This window comes from Thamnophis sirtalis, unplaced genomic scaffold (assembly GCF_051295495.1).
Source record: "Thamnophis sirtalis isolate CommonGarterSnake01/CBP01778 unplaced genomic scaffold, rThaSir2_p1.2 scaffold_2, whole genome shotgun sequence".
NCBI lineage: Eukaryota > Metazoa > Chordata > Lepidosauria > Squamata > Natricidae > Thamnophis > Thamnophis sirtalis.
Genome location: NW_028261382.1, coordinates 16,088,795 through 16,110,597, shown reverse-complemented (window position 1 = coordinate 16,110,597; position 21,803 = coordinate 16,088,795). Strand labels below are relative to the sequence as shown.

General features: G+C 40.1%; 1 protein-coding gene across 4 annotated transcripts in view; it reads left to right on the top strand.

The window, feature by feature from the left end:
• The first annotated feature begins 357 nt into the window (after positions 1–357).
• LRRC28 (leucine rich repeat containing 28) overlaps positions 358–21,803 on the top strand; it is a 47,192-nt gene continuing 25,746 nt past the window's right edge. For 3 of the 4 annotated variants that reach the window (XR_015695427.1, XM_087704333.1, XM_087704332.1), the window contains exons 1-5: positions 358–457; positions 4,639–4,865; positions 9,006–9,046; positions 14,110–14,147; positions 16,199–16,336. Coding sequence is in view for 3 of the 4 variants with exons in the window: in XM_087704333.1 (XP_087560459.1) it covers positions 4,698–4,865; positions 9,006–9,046; positions 14,110–14,147; positions 16,199–16,336 (385 nt within the window). In the remaining variant the exon portion in view is untranslated. Of the gene's footprint in view, positions 458–4,638; positions 4,866–9,005; positions 9,047–14,109; positions 14,148–16,198; positions 16,337–16,769; positions 16,903–21,803 lie in introns of those variants that run through there. The other variant, XM_087704334.1, reaches the window with a different exon arrangement.

The following is a 21,803-nucleotide window of genomic DNA, read 5'->3' as shown; positions in this document are numbered from 1 at the left end:
GGAGGCTTCTGTCATCTTTCTCCCCTCCTGACCAGCAAACCCACACACAGAAGGCAGCTGGTACCAGTTTTTGAGAAGGAAACATTTGATGAATGAAGGTTCTGGAGTCCCATGGACCATGTCTGTCCATCCTTCCTTCCTAATTTTATTATCTTCTTGAAAGAGGATATCCCCATCTAACCCTCCCACAGATATTTCCTCTTGGTCCCCCACATCCAAACTGCACTTCCCTCGTTCCGCGCGACTGAGCAAAGCGCGGAGCAAACGGGGACGAAAGCGAAAGTCTCGCGGGACTCCACCCGCTTCCCGCGCAGGCCCGTGTCACGTGTTCCAGAACGTCACTTCCGCCTCCGCTGAACCGGAAGTTAACGGCCGGCGGAGGCGTTTCCTTTGGGCGAGCTGATGTTTTCGCATAGAGGGAGGAGATCCCTCCTCCTTCTTCGGCCGGGAACCGCCGGTGAGCGCTCTGGCTCCGAGGCGGCTTCTCCCACAGGGGGAGAAGCTGCCTTTTTTCGGTCTCTCCTTCCACCCAAGGGCCCTGTTGTCATAGAAACCGGGATGGGAGGGATGAAGAGCAGCTTCCTGACTGCTCCCCTTGGATGGGGATAGCGGGGTAGTGGGGGGGAATCCCCCGACGGATTTGGGGCTGTAACGGTCCCGTTGCGGTCGGCAGCTGTTGTTGGAGCACCTAACCCCCATCTGCTTCTCCCTCTGAGCAAGTGACAGGTTTGTGGACTTCAACTCCCAGAATTCCTCAGCCAGCCATTCAATTCTATCTATTCCCTGCTCTGGCTGAGGAATTGTGGGAGTTGAAGTCCACACACTTGTCATTTGCTCAGACGGAGAAACACTGATCTCAGTCAAGCCGAATTAAACCAAAGCACAATTTGTGAGGCTTTTGCAATCTTGATGTGGGAGTCCCAAAGGTGGGGTTTTTTTTTTCAGGAGATAGCTGGACTTTCTTGTTTTTTTCTTCTTTGAAGATGTTTTGCTTCTCATCCCAGAAGCTTCCTCAGCTCTGACTGGAGGGTGGGGAATGAAAGGATTATTTCACCCCTCGAATGGTGTGGGAATATGAACGGATTTCTAGAACATTTGCAAATCCTTCCATTCCCCACCGTCTAGTCAGAGCTGAAGAAGCTTCTTGGATGAGGAGCGAAACGTCTTCCAAAGAAAGAAAAAAACACAAGAAAGTCCAGTTGCCTCCTCAAAAAAAGAAAGAAAAGGAAGGAGGGAGGGAGGAAGGAAGGAAGGAAGGAAGGAAGAAGGAAGGGAGGGAGGGAGGGAGGGAGAGAGGGAGAGAAAGAAAGAAAGAAGGAAGGAAGGAAGAAAGAAAGAAAGAAAGAAAGAAAGAAAGAAAGAAAGAAAGAAAGAAAGAAAGAGAAGAAGAAGAAGAAAGAAAGAAAGAAAGAAAGAAAGAAAGAAAGAAAGAAAGAAGGAAGAAAAAAGAAATTGTGCTTTGGTTTAAAAGGTGATTCGGTTTGACTGAGGTCAGTGTTTCTCCATCTGTGCAAGTGACAGGTGTGCGGACTTCAACTCCCAAAATTCCCCATCCATCCATCCAATTCCATCTATTCCCTGTTCTGGCTGAGGAATTGTGTTAGTTGAAGCCCACACACCTGTCACTTGCTCAGAGCGGAGAAACAGGGACCTCAGTCAAGCCGAATCACCTTTTAAACCAAAGCACAATTTATGGGGCTTTTGCAGTCTTGATATGGGAGTCCCAAAGGTGCTCCCCCCCCCCGAGACAACTGGACTTTCTTGGGTTTTTTTCTTTTCTTTGAAGATGTTTCGCTTCTCATCCAAGAAGCTTCTTCGGCTCTGACTGGAGGGTGGGGCATGGAAGGATTTATATTTCTTGTAGATAGCTGGTCATTGCATAGAAGGTCGTTGAAGCACTTGGAGGTTTATCTCTGTCCTTGGGGTCACCTGAGTGTTGTCCTGGTTCCTGTAATCTGCAAATTTTCTGGAAATATGTTCATGTTCCCATAGTATTCAAAGGGTGCGCATCCCAAATTGTATAGCTAAAAGTCTGTAGCAATTCTCAGTCATCCAGGTCATGGTTGTCCCAAAGGTGCTTTTTCAAAAGGCAACTGGACTTCCTTGTTTTTTTCCCGCTTCTCATCCAAGAAGCTTCTTCAGCTCTGACTGGAGGGTGGGGAATGGAAGGATTTATATTCCTTGCAGACAACTGGTCCTTCGCATCCTTTTAGAGGGTCCTTGAAGGACTTGGAGGTTTATCTCAGGGTCACCTAAGTAGTGCTCCTAGTTCCCGTAATTTGCAATTTTTTTAAATTCATTCCTCCTCCCACACCATTCAAAGTGCGTTCATCACAAATTGTATAGCTAAATGTCTGTAGAGATTCTCAGTCATCCAGGTCACGGTTGTCCCAAAGGTGCTTTTTCAGGAGGCAACTGGCATTTCTTGGTTTTTCTTTGAAAACCTTTCGCTTCTCATCCAAGAAGCTTCTTCAAGCTCTAACTGGGCAGTGGGGAATGGAAGGATTTGTAAATGTTCTGGAAATCGGTTCATACTCCCACACTATTCGAAGAGTGAAATCATTCCATTCTCTACCATCCAGCCAGAGCTGAGGAAGCTTCTTGGTTGAGAAGCGAAACATCTTCAAAGAAGAAACAAGAAAGTCTAGTTGCCTCTTGAAAAAGCACCTTTGGGACAACCATGACCTGGATGGCTGAGAATCTCTCCAGGCTTGATGTGGGAGCCTTAGCTGCAGTGGTGGGTTCCGGATTCTGTTCCAACTGGTATGTCACCCACATGGACGTGCATGGTGCGCACATGCGTCGTACTTGTGACGCTTCCGCAAGCCTACGTGATGCTCCAGCTGCTCAGCGGAGCATTGCGCAGGCACCGTATGCACCATGCACATGTGTGAAAGCGCCAAAGGCTTAAAGGACAGGTAAAGAGCTCAGGTGGGCCCTCTGGAGCACCGTACTGGAACGGTACCCGGTGCTCCGGGCAGGCTCCGGTACGCCTGTACTGAGACATACCACCTACAACCCACCACTGCTTAGCTGGTGGTGGTGGCTGCTGATTCTGGGATCCCATGCCAGACTGAGCTTTTCTTGGCTGGATTGGAAGACCTCCCAGGTCCCTTCTAGGTCTATTCTATTTCTGTTCTTCTTGCCAATCTCGTGTGGAACGAACATGATGATGGCAGTGGCACAACATCCCATAATGCAGCAAAATCTCACGGTTATCTTTTATGCACTCTCAGTTGTAGCATGTGGGGTAAAGCATGTTGCAGCGAGGCATAGTTTAACATATTTGTTGGGTCATCGGTCACTGATTGGGGGCAAAAGTTCCTTGAATTCTGCTTTTGGTTTTTAATAGTCCAAGAGGGAAAGGAAAGTTGGCAACATAACCTGGTCTGAAAGTTGTGTCTTTTTTATAGCTGAATATAAACGCTCACTTCCCTCCATTCATCATGACTCCACCCCAAATTAAGGGGTTGCAGGGTTGTAAAAAGGGAGTTTAAAGTGAGTTGATGAGCAGTCCTCCGGGATTGGGCGGCCTATAAATCTAATAAATTAAATTAAATTAAATTAAATTAAATTAGCTGCTGCTTGTAATGATAAAACAGGTCCTAGTGGTTATGGAATCCTTAATATTGCCTATATCCCTGGCCAGTTGTGAGATGCTAGGAGAGAGTAGCATTTGAAGGATCAGAGTTCCCTGTCACTGGTTTACATAATTGCTGTTGGTGGTACTTAGATTTATCTCATTTTTGCTTTAAATAAAATAAATATTCCCATTGTTTTTTGGATGTGTGTCCAACTTATTTGTACAGGGGAAAGCTAAGTTCATCTCTGCTTATTTCTATATATAAATAAGGATGGTTGGTTGAAGGTGTCCATGGGTGGGTATTCCAGCATAACTCTGGAATGCCTGGGCCACTGAAACGAAAAGGAATGAATTATATCTATAGTGTCAAATCACAGTACTTTTGACAGTGATAGTGTGCATTTTGGATTCAAGTTCTGTTAAGATACAGCCTGTTGTGCCTTAAAATGACTTCTACTGTACAGCACAGTGGTGTTGCCATGGTAACTGCTTCCCACAAGGGGCTCCCTCTAGTAAAGGGGATTAGTTCTAAAAAACCCAACAAGCAAACAAACCAAAAGCAAGGGGGCACCCTCTGGTAAGGGGGATTGGTTCCGGGCAACGCTAGGTTAGCAGCTGGTATCATAATAAAGCAGGTTTTCAAACAGCCTTCTTATCTTTAAAACCTCTTCCACTCCTGTGTGGGCATTATTTTCATACACATAGCAGTTATGCCAATGTTGGGTTGTAAAGTATAATAAGTTAATTAAGTTAATATTTTTCAAATATTTTCCTGTTTTGTTTTGTTTTGTTGCATAGATTTTAGTACTGTATTAGTATATCTCAGGTCAGTTGCCCTAAATGTTGCTACTATGTTAGTTTTACTGCTTGAAACTTTGTTGTACTCTAAGCCACTTTGCTGTTTGTTTTCTACTGTTAAAGAGCGTGGCGTGTTTTGCTTTCGTTGTGTGACAAAGTTTCATAGATTTAAAAAAAATTGATGCTTCTGAAGAACTGCTTTTGGAAATCATGAAGAGAATTATTGATCATCTTTTTCTTCTGTTTTTTTCTTTCAGAAATGATCCATTTTTGCCATGAGTAGAGATCTAATAAAGTGGCTGGACCAATATTCACCATGGCATCAGAACTTTGTAAGACGATATCAGAGGCAAAACTAGAAAGGCACAAGAATTTATTCTTGAACTATCGAAATCTTCATCATTTTCCTTTAGAGTTGCTGAAGGATGAAGGTCTGCAGTACTTGGAAAGATTATATATGAAAAGAAATTCCTTAACTACCTTGGTATGTCATTTCATTGATTAATAAGCAACAGATTTGTTATTGTATTAAATAGAATTTATGTTTTGAAGTATCAGTTATTCCTTATGTTGGGCAACAAAAGGATCAGAGGTGGGTTCCTACCAGTTCGCACCTATTTGGTAGAACCGGTTCGTCAAATCTACTGAACCGGTTAGAAGAGGTTCCACCAGTGGACCTGGAAAGCAGGCCACACCTACAGAAGAGGTTCCAAAAATTTTTGAAACCCACCATTGGTCCTTGGACATGATTATTCTACACTATCATGCTCATATTTATAAATCTCAGTGCCTCTGTGAAAGGTAAGGATGGCTACTGCGTTTGTGGTGCAATCAGAACATTGTGTGTGTTGAAGTTGTTTTAATACAAACCAAAGATGCCTTTTAAAAAAACAAGTTTACATCACATTCTTATGCATGCCAGTGCTGTGTGTGAGGTAATTTAAGGCGGTTCTGACAAGTGTCGTCGGCATCTTCATATCCGGTCACATGGGCGGCAAGCCACTTCCATCCGGTCACATGCGTGGCAAGCCACTCCCACAAAGGAGGCCACACCCACAGAGTAGGTTCGAACAATTTTTGAAACCCACCACTGAAAAGGATGTATGTTAACTAAATGTCTAAGTAGAAAGCCTTGTTGCCTCTTGAAAAAGCACCTTTGGGGCGATCTATGTTAATCTTTTCAGGTAGACCAAGTCAGGAAACAAATACTGTAAGGCAAGCAATCGGTGGCCTACCTCACAAGACCAGGTTTTTTCTCCCTTGCCAACTTGCTGGTGAGCCAGATAAATTTATCCAGAGGTGTTCACCATGATGGTGTGAATGGGGTGAATCGGTTTTAATTCCATGGGGCGTGGAGGGGGAATTCAGATCTTTTAAACCAGCCATCATGTCTGTTTCAAAGTTGTTTTTTAAATTATTTTATTTTGGGGTATTTTGATGGAATAAAAAGACATATTCTTGGGGATGAGAAGGAGCTGGCTGGGGAATTCTGGGAGTTGAAGTCTTTTAAAGTTGTCCAGTTTAAGTAGCACTGTTCTAGATGTTCTCCTATTCGTTGAAGGTCTCCTGCTTGGGCGGGTGATTGGACTAGATGACCTACAAGGTCCCTTCCAACTCTGTTAATCTATTAAGCATGCGTAAAGAGAAATTGTCTTAAGTCGCATATAAAATATATAATATATTTAATGTATATAAACTCACATAATGTTAAAAAGTTTAGAAATATTGAAGTAGGATTCATATCCTAATATAGAAAATTCTTAAAGTGAATATAGAAAAAAATGGCAGAAATGGCAAGTCACCTCGACCCCCACAATGGATGAATCGCTGCAAAAAAATTGATGGAATTAGCAAGTGACTGCTCTGATTAAAGAAAAAAAACACAAACACCTTTACTTTGACTTGGAAACCACTTTTGGACTTTTTGCTTGAGGTGAAAAAAGATGAAACTTTGACCTTGGGTTTTACCAATTAGATACTGTAGATTTGTTGTTACAGAAATGGCTAGTTTCTATTATTATGAAAAAGTAAAAAGTTGAGGGTAGATCTTAATGCCTTATTTTACTACACCAAAGGAGTCGGAAGTCAATGCCTTTTTTTTTCTTTTTTCCTTCCTTTCCCCCAGTATTCACTCCCCTTTTTCCTTTCCTAATTTCCCTAATATTTGCTTTTGAATTCTTTTTGTATGTTACATTACAAACTAATAAAAAGCTATATAATAAAAACTTTATGATTTTGGGCGGCCGTATTACTAACTGTCCAGGGCCATTTGTAGTCTGCAGGCAGCAGGTCGGACACCACCTGCTACAGCATAAGATAAAAAATAAAAGAATACAAGTGCAATGCAGCAATGAGTTTCACTCTACCTCGTCAAAGACCTCAGGGAAGAGCAAAGTTTCACAACTCTTCTAAATAAAGTCACTGCAGAGTGAGGTCCATCCAAATTTTGAGGTGAGCCTTGTTCTAGAGGGCAGGTACTGCTATGGAGAAGGTGAGCTTCTGAGGTCCAGACAGATTAAATTATTTCATCAAAGGATCCCAGAAGAGCCCAACTCTGCAAGATTGAATCTGACAAGCAGGTCTTACAAGATGTAGACGGTTTTCAACAAAAGACTTTTGAGGATGGCATTCTAATTTGATAATGGGGAAAAAAGGAGATAAACATTAGCCTTTTTTTAAAAAAATGGTGGCTATACTGCCTACGGGACGTGGTGGCTCAGTGGCGAAGACACTGAGCTTGTCGATCCGAAGGTTGGCAGTTCAGCGGTTTGAATCCCTAGCGCCACATAACAGAGTGAGCTCCCGTTACTTGTCCCAGCTTCTACCAACCTAGCAGTTCGAAAGCATGTAAAAATGCAAGTAGAAAAATAGGAATCACCTTTGGTGGTAAGGTAACAGTGTTCCGTGCGCCTTCAGCGTTTAGTCATGCTGGCCACTTGACCACAGAGTCGTCTTCGGACAGCGCTGGCTCTTCGGCTTTGAAATAGAGTTGAACACCACCCCCTAGAGTTGGGAACAACTAGCACATATGTGCGAGGGGAACCTTTACCTTTACCTATACTGCCTACCTTTTCAAATCAGTGAAAACTTGGCCCTTGGTTAGAATTCAGTTAGAAACTGTTGCCCAGCTTCAGGGTGTTGAACATTAATTCCCCAGTAGGTGGAAACCAAGCTCAAATTCCTATATTTCTTAACTGGAAAAAAGGGCTGAAGATATGAACAGTTCTGCATATGTGCTTAGCTGAAAGGGAGGATTCTAAGGGGATGATTGCTTGCATTACGAATTGAAATAATTTGTCAATAGTATCCTACCCTTCCAAGTTATTTAACCATCTGTAGTCGCTGGCTGTGATTTGTTCTTCCTTTGGTTTTATCTTTGCATAGTTACATACAACTGGTCTTTGAACTTTTTTATATTTTATAAGCTTCTTTCAGCAACTCATTTTCAGAGAAACACATCCCTACCTCCTGTAAACAACACAGCAGTGAATTTAAAAAATTCAAAGATATGCTTTAAACCAGTGGTGGGATTCAAATAATTTAACAACCGGTTCTCTGCCCTAATGATTTCTTCCAACAACCAGTTCACCAAACTGCTCGGAAAGTTAACAACTGCTTCTCCTGAAGTAGTATGAATTGGCTGAATCCTACACTGCTTTAAACTATACTCACTCTTGAATCCTTATCTCATAAATTCTTTAAAAAATTGTGGTTATTAACCCTTGGTCCGTGGATCCCTGGAGGGACCATAATGTTCTCATGGGATTTGCAAAGGCTTGAAAAAAAATGTTATGATTTAAATCTTGAGTTAAGTCTTGAGGGGGTCCATGGCTATGATTCATGGCCACAAAAGGTATTTAAAGGAGGTATGAGGTAAATAAAAGGCTGAGAACTACTGGGATAGATAATCAGTCAGTTTCTGGATAGACCTATTTAGAGTATTGTGACTTGACTGCTGTAAGAATGGCTGTTGGTTTAAACACTACTTTAGCACACTTTCACGTTTAGGAGAATTCCAACTTTTATGGCATATACATTAAGATAAGTGGTTTCCTTGTTTAGTGTGGCAAAATCAGATTATTTTACATACACCAATAAAGATATAGCAGCATAAACTGTAACATGTTTATTTCAAAACAAATCCATCCTCGGGTTATGTTTTTGATAAAGTAATTAAAATATCATGACTGAAGTAATCAATATACGTATTTTAATTCTGTTGTTTCGTAGTGTAAGGACAGCTTGAAAATACATTGCTAATCTCATCACTAGTTACTGAATTTGGATATGTTAGGATTTTGGATTACATTAATTAATAATGTGAACCAACTCCACTGTTCTAGAATTCCCAGTTTCACATTGGAAAGTTATTTGCTGTCTGCTAGTAACACTCCTTGTTGACTTGACACACTCGTACTTGGTGAAGTTTGTGGTTGCTGGTTAGGCAAGGCTAAATACAATAATTGCCAAATCAGGTAGAGAAACAGGTATAATAATTTGGTGTGTAGCTCAAGGATCCTGGTATTCAAAGCTTCATCCTGGTTCTAGCTTGAAAGAAGAAACAAATTGATGTTGAGTTTATAAAGATGAAACTATAACTTTGTCCATATTCTTTTTTTTTTAGCCAGAAAACCTTGCTCAGAAACTTCCAAATCTTGTAGAACTGTAAGTATATTATTTTTGTTAGTAATTATGCTGAGATTATATAAAAGTGGCTTTCTTTTATAGGAAAATATCTTAAGTGGATATAAACAGTATATTATGAGCTCTTTTTTCTTGAACAAAATTAGACCTGATCTAATTTTGTTCTTATACTATAGGGCCAGGATGGCGAACCTATGGCACATGTGCCACAGGTGGCACATGGAGCCATTTGTCAGGGCACGCGAGGCGTTGCCCTGTCAGCTGGAAAGCACACATGTGCATGTGCAAAAAAATCACCATCGCTGCTTTAGGGTAATGCCTATAATTAATTATATGTCTATTAATTAATTATATAGTTATAAATAATTATAGGGTAATTAGCCATGCCTACCACATGACCACGGAGACGTCTTCGGACAGTGCTGGCTCTTAGGCTTTGAAATAGAGATGAGCACCGCCCCCTAGAGTCGGGAACGACTAGCACATATGTACAAGAGGAACCTCTACCTTTATAGGGACGCGGTGGCTCAGTGGCTAAGATGCTGAGCTTGTCGATCAGAAAGGTCGGCGGTTCAAATCCCTAGCGCCGTGTAACAGAGTGAGCTCCCGTTACTTGTCCCAGCTTCTGCCAACCTAGCAGTTCGAAAACAGGTAAAAATGCAAGTAGAAAAATAGGAACCACCTTTGGTGGGAAGGGAACAGCGTTCCGTGCTCTTTCGACGTTTAGTCATGCCAGCCACATGACCACGGAGACATCTTTGGACAGCGCTGGCTCTTCGGCTTTGAAACGGTGATGAGTACCACCCCCTAGAGTCGGGAGCGACTAGGCACATATGTGCGAAGGGAACCTTTACCTTTACCTTAGTAAACCTATCAATATTATTCTGTGAAAAATTGTTAGAAAACATTATCATGCTCAGTTCTTACTGAGTGGCTACCTTTTATCTACATCAGCTTAATTATTTACTCAGGAAATCTGTGAATATACTTTCTAACAATAATACAGTTTGCAACAATCTAATTCTTATCTTCTGTAAGGATGTAGAGCTACATTTTACCTTGTAATAGTGTGTCCTATCCCTCTTAGAACACAGCATTCTAATACCTTTAATAACTATTTTATCATCAGTTCCTTTGATCAAGAATGTGTGATTGTGTGTTTCAGTTAGGAATGCAGGAACCTTGTATCTTGTACAGAGCAATATAATTCCATTTTTTAAAAATCTGACAGTTAATATATTTGCAGGATCCAATCTGGGTCGATCACCAGGACCAGAAGTTTTGTCTTCCAAGCTTTTAGACTTGTGCTGGAACCCCTCATCAGGGAATTTCTCTCTAGCCTGACTGACCCAGATTGGATCCTGCAACACTATCCAGGGACACCTAAATTAGCCTTCATTTGTGTTAATATATTTCATCAGTAATCCTGTGGGAATGTTGTCTGGACACACATATATGGACAAGAGAAAGCCCTCATTAGCAATAGTGCCAAAACTTTCTGGAGGACTTAGCTACTTCAGTTGTTTCTTCATTTTTCCAAACTATCCTTTTGAAAGGGTTTGCATTGTTCTCACAACCCTGGAATAATTTTCAGCTACAGTGTCATGGCAATAGTTCCTGTAAGCATTAGTGGAGTAAAATAATTAGAGAAGCACATCTGTAACCAGGTCATATTTTATAGCCTCTCCATGGTCAAAGGATATGGGCTAAATTATTTATGTATATTATATAGGGACACTGTTCTATGCAGGCTGATCCCATATAACTAAGAACTGTGGTCTAAATCTCCACTTAAATCCTCATCATCATCATCATAGCAACCCATGGCAAGCTGTCCCTTATTTATAATTTGAGTGTCAGCAGTGCAGTTATTAATTTTTTGAAGGTCATTGCAGTCTGCAGCTTCTTTAAGGAATAATCTTGCCTCATCTTATCTAGTGGGAATTCTCTTTTAATGAACTTAAAGTACAGCTTTCATGAGAGTTGCATGTTTTTGGCACCATGCAGTTTCAAACATAATCTGATTAAGCCACAAGAATCTTCTTAATATTTGAAAGAGGTTATTTCCAGAAGCTCTGAAAAGTCAGCAAGCTTGTTGAGCACATAGTAAGGTTTTCTCATCCAAATTATATTACGTTCTTTAATCCTTTCTTTCCCCCTGTCTAATTTACTCTGTTGTTAGAAGGTTGGGGTTTCAATTTGGGTATATTTTAATCTTGTTAATGTTTTATCAGATTGTAAAACGTAAGTTGAGATGCAGTGGAACAAAAATTACGGAAGCTGCTAATAAGATTAAAAAAATTCTTCTGTCTGTGACTCTGTGTTGCGATGGGCTCAAAAGATTTCAAACCGCCACTTCAATTTTCTTTAGGAGATTTGATGAGAAATTGTTTCCCAGTTATATTTTAACCAAGCCTTAAAAAGCATGGCATTGGAACCCTTTCCAACATGGAAGCACTAATAAGGCTGCCCATATTTGAGTGACAGTTCTCCCTACTTTTTTTTTACTGTTGCATAACAATCTTGTCAACTTTGCATGCATAATTAATAGATAATCTCAACCTCAAACAATGCAACCGTAATGGTGCTTGTGTTATCTTCATTACTCCGGGCATTGAAATGAATGCCACAAGAAAACCCAGAGCCTCGAATTAGTGGAGCCCTATTAAAATTGTTTGTGTCGGATGTTCCTTAAACAATTCTAGCTAATGTTGCGTGAAAGAAGACAGCTTCTTGATCATAAGTATAAGTCAGGATCCAAAGCACCTCACAAATAGTTCCAGGCACCAGAATTACTTTTATGCTAATGGAGGGTGGGGGGAAATGGAAGCAAGAAGACTTTTTAAAAAACAGATTGCGTGATGGAATGGAACACACCCCGGCCTTTGGTGGTACTTAAAGTAGTTCTTGGTCTGAATCTGCTTGAGCTTGTCAGTAAACAGGGTAAAAAAATTTTTTTTAAAAAAAAATATGTAAATTATTATTATTTAAATAGTATCAGTTTATCAAGTTTGGTTTAATTATTATTATTGATAATAATAATTATTATTATCAATATTATTATTATTATTATTATTGATTAACCTATAGCTCATATCAAAGCACAAGGTTCAAACACATATCACCAATAAAATCCTACACAAACAATTTATAATAAGAGTAGGGTAAAATAGTTATCAGATAAGATACACTATAATTTAATATATAAATATGTTAAATAGAATAAAATGCCATAAAATTATATTTCGGTGCCACCCTTACAATCTATTCCATGTATGCAGATCTCAACCGAACCATTTTGTTTAAGTACTGTGCTGTGTTAAATGTTATTTTCAAGCTCTGGCCGCACATAAAGTAAGTTGTTTTGATATGGGGATCCCAATGGGTCCTTCATTCGGTATATGAACCAAGGTACTTGCCTCTCACTCCCTTATACAAGCAACATCAAATAGGATGTGAGCCAGGTCTTCTACCTCTGCCTCTCCGCAAATGCAGAGACGCACGTTGTAGGTATAGAATAGAATCTCCCATATCTGACCATTGTGTTGAGTTGTTCGAATCTCGCTCCCGTAAATATCTTCCTAAGATGTTTTGCCAGTTGTAACTTCAAATAGCTGTCTACTTGAAAAGTAGGTTTGTATTTGCTCAGCCGTTTCAAGTTACCCCACTTACTAAGGATAGCTATTGAAACTGTGTGAAAGTTGAAATCAGCACACGCACACACACAAAAGAAGAATTTCGACAAAAAATATGTTACTGATTTCCTTGGGGGAGGAGGGGGGGTGAATGATACTTTTCAAATACAGACCATAATGCTACTTTCTCTGTGATTACTGAAAGAGAATTCCAGTCATTCTTTCCTCTGCAGGAACTGCTCTAAAGGCAATTTCAACCTGTCTAATTCTGAATTAGTGACAAGAAAGAGGTCTTAGTTCAGATTGGATATCTTTTGACCTTGGCCTGGTTTCAGTCAGGGAGTAAGCCACAATTGTGTGTACTTAAGATTATCGCATGTTGACTGGGCAATAGCTATTTGACATGACTGACTAATTGTAACCTACTTCCTTTATTGACAATGAGGGAATAAAAAGAAGCAAGTAGCATGCATGTTTTCACAGTTGTGGAACAGTCTCATTTTAAAGTGGCATTCAACTTAAATATGTGGGTGCATTCAAAGCCATAAGTCAAAATGAATAACAAGCCTAAGAGAAATAGGTGACATTTACTGATTTAATTGAGTAAAAATTACTCAAAAAAACCCCTCAAAGAATTGAGGCCTTTGAACTCTGGTGCTGGAGAAGACTCCTGCGAGTCTCTTGGACTGCAAGGCGATCAAACCGGTCAGTCCTAGAGGAGATCAACCCTAACTGCTCTTTAGAACAGTGGTAGTCAACCTGGTCCTTACCGCCCACTAGTGGGCATTCCAGCTTTCATGGTGGGCGGTAGGGGTTTGCTGTAACTCTGCTTTATACATTTTATAAAGTAAATTTACTTCCCTACTTTATAAATCACCATTACTGTGGAACCGGTGGGCGGTTAGAAAATTTTACTACTAACAGAGATACAAAATTTCTGCTTAGTTCCAAGTTGGATCTCCCTGATAATCTTTCATCCGTTGCTTCTCGCCCTGCCCTCAGGCGCTTTGGAGAATAGGTCAACCTCCTCTTCTTTGACAGCCCCTGAAGCCATGAAAAAATGCTGTAACCCACAGTCCTTAGTTTGAATAGGCTAGACCTCCCTGCCAGAGTTCCCTCAGTAATTCATGATGTAGTTTAGATACATAATAGTTTGATTGGTCTGATGCCTGATGATCCTAGATCCTCTCTAGGTCAATTCAGCAATCTTCTCAAGATCTTTTCCTGGTGCCTGGATATTTGAGATCAGGGATGAGGGACAGCAGACTTCAGCTCAAACTGACAAGATGGAGTCATGGGGTTTTAAGGACTGAAGTTCTGAGGATTTTTGGTTGTTGTGTGCCACCTTGGATCATTGTACGAGATAAACAGCTACTTAACTTCTTTAAAGAAATAAAGCTTTATTTACCCAGTCCTGAAAACAAACAATATATTCTGTTCTTTCCTCAGATATCTGCATTCAAATAATATTGTTATTGTTCCTGAAGGTGAGTGTGCACATATATATTCTTTGTTCCTTTGACTTCGCTTGTAGTTAGAGTACTGGGGCAGCCAAAATGCCATTAAGTACTATTCAGCTTCAACTCAACACATGATTTTTAACCTTATTCATCATTTATAAAGCATTTATTTTTTATTTATTTATTCAACAGTCGTACACCATGCAATTGCCTTTGATCAATATAAAAACCTGGGAGATTAAAAAACTTTATTTGCCATTTAGAGAAGGAAATATGTCAGTAATGTCAAGGAAGCATTTTGGCTGAGGTGCACTAGTTTTGATTTTCTAGCATGGCTTCAGCAGAGTTCTTCTTTACTTCCTCTTTTACTGCTTCCGTTGTGTAGGGATTCTACAGAGTGCAGGACCATTCATTCAAATAGATTAAGTAATTGCAGAAAACTGTTGAGAATTATAGCTGGAGACTTCTTACATTCTGGACATAAATCCAATGTTGTGGCCTGCCAGCAGAGCTGACAGCAGATTTGGACAGTGAGGAGGTTGGGAAGGAACACCGGCCAGTCCTGGAGTCTGGGGAAGGCTCTGATGAGGGCTCTGTGTCGGAGGCAGAGAGGGGGCCAGGGCCGTCTGACAGTTATCAGCTGCCTTGAGAATCAGATATCAGTGAGGCAGACGAATAGCTGGAGCCTGTTCCCAGTGTGCGCATGTGCAGAGTTGCCAGATGAAGGGAACAACTAGGGAACAAGAATCAACTTGGGAGTAAGGCCACAGGTGGATGACGAATGGCCCCTCTCAGAAGAAATAAAAGAAGAGCAAAAAGGGAGTGGAGTTTGCAAGAGACAATTAGTTCGCTTAATTGGTTGGTGACTCTCTGAGACTCCTGGCCAAGTTTTGCAGATATCGGCCTGTCAGGTCTCCAAGCCAGAGAATGTCTGTGACTGTAAATCCTCCCTTGAAAGACTTTGCTGGAAGTGAATGAGCAGAATTCACAGTAAATTAATAAAAGGGTTTTTTGTCGGGACAAGGTGTTTGTTTCATGCTCTCAGGAAGCCTAGGTCAAAACATCCAACCTCTTTGTACACTAATGAAAACCCAAATGACTATAGTTGATTTTTTTAAAAATTGTTTAATCACCCCAAAGGTGCTTTTTCAAGAAGCAACTGAACTTTCAGTTTTTTCTTTGAGGGTGTTTCTGGTTTTTCTTTGAGGGCATTTCGCTTCTCATCCAAGAAGTGTCTTCAGCTCTGACTGGATGAGAAGTGAAATGTCTTCAAAGAAAAAACCAAAAAGTCCAGTGGTCTCTTGAAAAAGCACTTTGGGGGCAACCATGACCTGGATGACTGAGAATCTCCATAGACATTTGTTTAATCAATTTATGTGATTGCCCATCTTACAAATCTGATTCTCTTTAAAACTGTACAACCAATAAAAACCTTAACCAAAGACAAGGTCAGACAACATACTATGTCAGTGTTTCTCAGCCTTAGCAACTTTAAGATGTGTGGACTTCAACTCCCAGAATTCCCCAGCCAGCCCTCCCACACATTTTAGAGTTGTATGAAGAGCCAAGGTGGCGCAGTGGTTAAATGCAGCACTGCAGGCTACTGCTAGATCAGCAGGTCAGCGGTTCAAATCTCACCGGCTCAGGGTTGACTCAGCCTTCCATCCTTCCGAGGTGGGTAAAATGAGGACCCAGATTGTTGGGGGCAATATGCTGACTCTCTGTAAACCGCTTAGAGAGGCCTGAAAGGCCTATGAAGCGGTATATAAGTCTACTGCTATTGTATGATAGAGAAATACTGTATTATGGCAACTGAGAATACCAGGAACCATAAAACCTGTGCTCACCTAACTTCCTAATGTCCAGTGATATACGATATACTAGAATCTAGAGGGAATATAAGTTTGTTCCTTCGACATTCTTTCCATATAACTGCTGAAGTAGACTTTTGCACGAAAGGCTGCTTAAAAAATAAACGTGCTAATCTGTACAGCAAAATGTCTTGTGTTTTAGGAATAAGCTATTATTAACAGATGTCTCGTTTTAATTTAAACATGCTACCTTTTTTTTTCTTAAAGCAATTGGTTCATTGGTTAAACTGCAGTTTCTGGACTTGAGTGACAATGCCCTTGAAATTGTATGCCCAGAGATTGGGCGTTTGCGATCTCTACGCCATCTTCGATTAGCTAATAATCAGCTAAAATATTTGCCAGCAGGTAAGGCACATGAAGCCTTATGGCTCCTGTATACAATTTTTTTACCTGTTATATAATTTTGAATTATGTTAAATAATATTAGTCAACTGTTCTCAGTGTACATGTATACTCCTTCCACTAATTGTATTCATTATTGCTGACTTAAAATTAAATGCTTAGTTATGGTGTTAAAATGCATTAAGTTTGCTGCAGGCAGATCGCTTATCAGAATGATTACTGAAACCTTTATTACCTTCTACCTCATTTCCCACATATCAGATAATCTGATATATTGTGCCATGAGTACACATTTTATGGTATTAATTTGGGATGGTAAAATTTAATCACCACTCATTAATATTGTTTAGCTGGAAGTACAATAAATGCAGCACAGCCTAATCATGATTACTTGGAATCATTCTTATTCATTTTTATTTCAGAATACAGTGCAATCTTAAACACAAAGGTGTTTTTTTTTGTAATCCAGCAAGAACTTTATAGTGAATGCTGAATCCTAATACACTACTTCTACTAACAGTTTTCCAAATATAGAAATTCAAATGGACTGTAATTGAAAATGTCAAATGGTGAGCATTTCATAAAATCAATAACTTCTGACTGAAAATTGCCCAAAATGTTTTCAAAATATTTAATTCCAAAGTAGGTATATAGATATAATTAAGTCTCTTACAATTCATGCTGGATCCCTGCAGTATATATTAATATATTTTTCAAGCTAAACGTTGTTTTTTTAGAAGGTAGTGCATGGTTTTTACAGATTCCAAAGTGGGGGCATTCAAAAAAGTTATATTACAGAATGACTATTTGTCTCTTGTGCTTTACTTGGGAAATGGCCTTTTCGGTATATAAAGATGCTTGCTTATTTTATCCTCTATTTATATAAAATATGGGACATTAAACCTTTTCTTCTTATATGTTAAAATCTTTAAGTATGTGATATTTCCGACTCTAAAAATATTGCTGGTTTTAACCATTAAAATATCTGTCGATGTCAAACTGCTGATTTAAAATCAAATTGCTTAAGGTCCCCTACCTTTTCCTTTCCCCCAAATGTTTATGGATTCATCCTCTGCTGATTGTAATAATTCCATCTCTGTTAGGAAATTGGCCTCTAAACCTGCTTCCCTGAGTCTTCTGTAGAGCCCTTTCTGGTATTGCTTTGCCAGCAGTTCCCGAGCAGGTTTCATGCTTGCAAATCTTCACTTATAAATCCCTTTTAAGGAATTGCTGTGAGTCTCGTGATTGTGAGTAAATAACTGCATATTCCGATCTAGCGAAGAGCTGGATGCAGCTTATCACTGCAGTTTTGTCACCATTGCCTTCAGCAAGAATACGATTTCATGGAGGGGGTAGGAGTATATTCTTAGAATTTAAATTGCATCTGTTTTAAATACCTGCCCAGGTATTCCCAGACATGGTACTCCCATAGTACACAATTGCTGCAGAAGCTGTACTGTTTGCAGGAGGATTTCTAACAACAATTCAAGATGCCTTCAATGGCTCGGGGCCAGACTATGTAAGAGATCGCTTTCCACAAATAAGCCTCTAGTTACCACGTGTCCATAGAAGAGGTAATGGTATAACACCTCCAAAGCATTTTGCTGAGATAGCACCTCTCCAATGGAAAAAGTTCCCTTCGAGATGAGCACGGCCCCCACTTTAAGGAGCTCTGGCTTGAATGAAGTTAATAATCACATCAATGTAATTATTAATGCAGTTATATCATTTATTGTAAAAGGGACGAGGTGGCTCAATGGCTAAGATGCTGAGCTTTTTGATCAGAAATATTGGCAGTTCAGCAGTTCAAATCCCTAGCACCACTTAACAGAGTGAGCTCCCGTTACTTGTCCCAGCTTCTGCCAACCTAGCAATTTGAAAGCATGTACAAAACACAAGTAGAAAAATAGGAACCACCTCTGGTGGGAAGGTAACAAAGTTCCTTGCACCTTCGGCATTGAGTCATGAAAACCACATGACCATGGAGACGTCTTTGGACAGCGCTGGCTCTTCGGCTTTGAAACGGTGATGAGCACCGCCCCCTAGAATCAGGAACAACTAGCACATATGTGCTAGGGGAACTTTTACCTTTATTATTTATTGTTGGGTATATTATTGGGTGGGATGGCTCAGTGGTTAAAGATGCTAAGCTTCTCAGCTAGAAAACTGGTTCAAGACCCAAGCGCCACATAACAGGGTGAGCTCCTATTCCCACCCCAGCTCCTGCACACCTAGCTGTTCGAAAGATATGCAAATGCAAGTAGATTAAATAGGTACCACTTTGATGGGAATATAATAGCATTCCATGCAGCCCTGGCATATAGACATGCTGGCCACATGATCACAGAAATGTCCTAATGTTGCCTCTCTTGGCCAAGAAATTGAGATGAGCACTGCGCCCTAGAGTCGGACATGACTGGACATGGAAACCTTGGCCTTAATATTATCTGAAGCGGTAGATAAAACGTGCAATTAAATAAAGAGAGATGATTGAAGGGATCTTACAAGAGAAGCTGTTTTATTAGGAGAACAATCGTATATTAATTTTGAACTCCCACCACATTTTGGCATTTCTGCAACATGAGTGTTCTCTTGGATAAATGTAATGACAGCCAGCGTAGTATTGCTGGTATTATCATTCTGTCAAAGCTCAGATTCTAATCAGTGCAATTTTAAAATGTGTAAAAGTGGCAGCTGATTATCTTATAGCCTTCTGTTGATGTTTGTTACAGAAGTTGGAACCTCATCAAGAGTTTTATTTTTCTACAAGAAAAAAAAACTTTTTTAAAAAATAAAAATGCCTGGAACTAACTTTTGGCATTTTATGAACACATACTTAATAGATAATTTTTTAAACATCTGACAAGATTTGGAGGTTCTGGATTTTTTTTTTTTTTTTTGTATTAGACATTTGTGACTTATAAAATGTACAAGTTGTAGCCTCATGTAATATTTAATTAAAACAAGCTAAGTTAACTCAGTGAGCATTTGGCATTAGTTTTAATAATTGAAAAGCTTCATGTTTTGCCAACTTTCATGATAAATGAATTAAACAACTTTGGCAATGACTACCACAGTAAAATATCTTCTCAAAATATCAACTATATTGCAATCTAAAGTTAGCTAGGAATACCAGGTCCTGGCCCCAGTGTCTGATCCTGCAAAGAACAGTATTGATGTTAATAATTGGTTTTCCATGTTACCTTTTGGATATTCTGAATTTGATAGGTGAAGGAACCATAATCAGTTGTTTTCCACATTCCGAGTTTAATTTTGTCAGACAAAAATCAAGCAAGGACAATCGGTTCTCACATGTCCTAAGTCACAGTTGACATCCTTAATATGTTATATAGAATCATCTTTACCATCCCATGCTTAAACATCAGATTTCTCCTAATATATTAGGCTTCCTTCTTTTTTACTGTGAAAGCAATCTCTTACAATGTATAAATGTATTGATAATTTGTTTAATGCGGGTCGCAGTGGCTCAGTAGCTAAGATGCTGAGTTTGTCAATCAGAAATGTTGGTAGTTCAGCGGTTCGAATCCCTAGCATCACATAATGGAGTTCAGTTCAGAAAAATGTCCAGTCTCTTTTTGAAAGTCTCCAGTGATGGAGCACCCACAACTTCTGAAGGCAAGTTATTCCATTGGTTGATTGTTCCCACTGTTAGGAAATTTCTCCTAAGTTCTAGGTTGCTTCTCTTCTTGATTAATTTCCATCCATTGCTCCTTTCTGGTCTTCAGGTGTCTTGGAAAATAGCTTGAGCCCTCCTGCTCTTTGGCAGCCTCTCGAGTATTGGAACACTGCTATCATGTCTCCTCTGGTCCTTCTCTTCACTAGACTAGTTCCTGTAACTGTTCCTCATATGTTTTAGCCTCCAGTCCCCTAATATCTTGGTTGCTCTTCTGTGCACTTCTCAACAACCTTTTTATAGTGTGGTGACCAAAAGTGGATTCAGTATTTTAGGTCTTACTTTTACCTTGACCCTTTACAACATCCACATGTTGTATCTTCACTTACTTTGACTCAGACCTGACCACTCTGTCATGTCATTCACCTTTTGGACATGTCTTCCTTCAAGAGCCGAGGTGGCGCAGTGGTTAGGGTGCAGGCCACTTCAGCTGACTGTTATCTGCAGTTTAGCGGTTCTAATCTCACCGGCTCAAGGTTGACTCAGCCTTCCATCCTTCCGAGGTGGGTGAAATGAGGACCCAGACTGTGGGGGCAATTTGCTGACTCTGTAAACCGCTTAGAGTGGGCTGAAAGCCCTATGAAGCGGTATATAAGTCTAACTGCTATTGCTATTGCTATTAAGTATAGTACAGTACTATAATAGCAGCTGGTCCAAAATACCATTTGGATGCCTTGCTGAGAAATTATTTTTCTTGAAATGGTCATTGCAAGTTTCTGTCAAAAGAATCCATTGGTTTTTTTCTGACAGAATTCAGGCAGCTTTCAAAATAATGTGTGGTTGAAATTATTCTGAAGATCGGTTTTGGGTATAATGTTTCTTGTGTGATATGACATTTATCTCCTATACGTTAAAACTGTATTTGAATTAGCGCATGTCGCATTTAAAATTAAAGATTAAGTAGCTTAATTAAATAATCTAATTTACTAGTAATTAATCAATTAGATAAATTTACCCCTTATTGTAACTGCCATTCTGTTCTAGAATGGTGACATTTGATGTAGGATAGTGAGCCAGAGGCCCCAAAAGCTAGCAACAAAAGGAGCATCCACAAAAGTTACAGTTCATTTGGAAGAATATTAAGTTGTCATGGTTTCTTTGAACATTTTCTTAGAATACTGCGTGATAGAGTTCAGATTTAAAAAATCCTCCATATTGCAGCTTAAAAATAACGCACCGGTGATGTCTTTCAAAACTGATACATTGATGACAGTTAATTATACCTAGATATGAAAGCGTGATAGTTTGGCTGTTCATAGAGATGTCTTTTTTGGAATGGTGGTTTTGTAGTAAATCAGATTAAGGAAGGTTTTCCTCAGTGGTGGGATTCAAATAATTTAACAACCGGTTCTCTGCCCTAGTGACCAGCTGGGTAGGCGAGGCTCAGTGGTCATGTGCCTGAGTGGGCGTGGCCAACTCAACGTCACTCAGGTCGATGGGCGCTTCGCCTTAGCTGTTACAATTGAAGGAACTTTGTGAATTAAATGTCACATTTCTTGTTTGCTTACTCCTTTGCATCCTTTACACTGTTAACACTAATTGATCCGTTAAGGAAATGCAGAAATGAAGAACAGAGTGAGGTGGTGGTGGTGGAACGTGGTGCCTCTAGCCTTTATATGGGCATGCACATGCGCGAACGGGGCCGTGAGCGTATGCATGAGGGGGGATGTGTGCACACACTGGGCAGCCACTCATGCGGCCCAGTCGCCAGTAGACCATGGCTGGAAATGCGTCATGGACCATGGCCCACAAGTTGGAGACCCCTGCTTTAGAGCA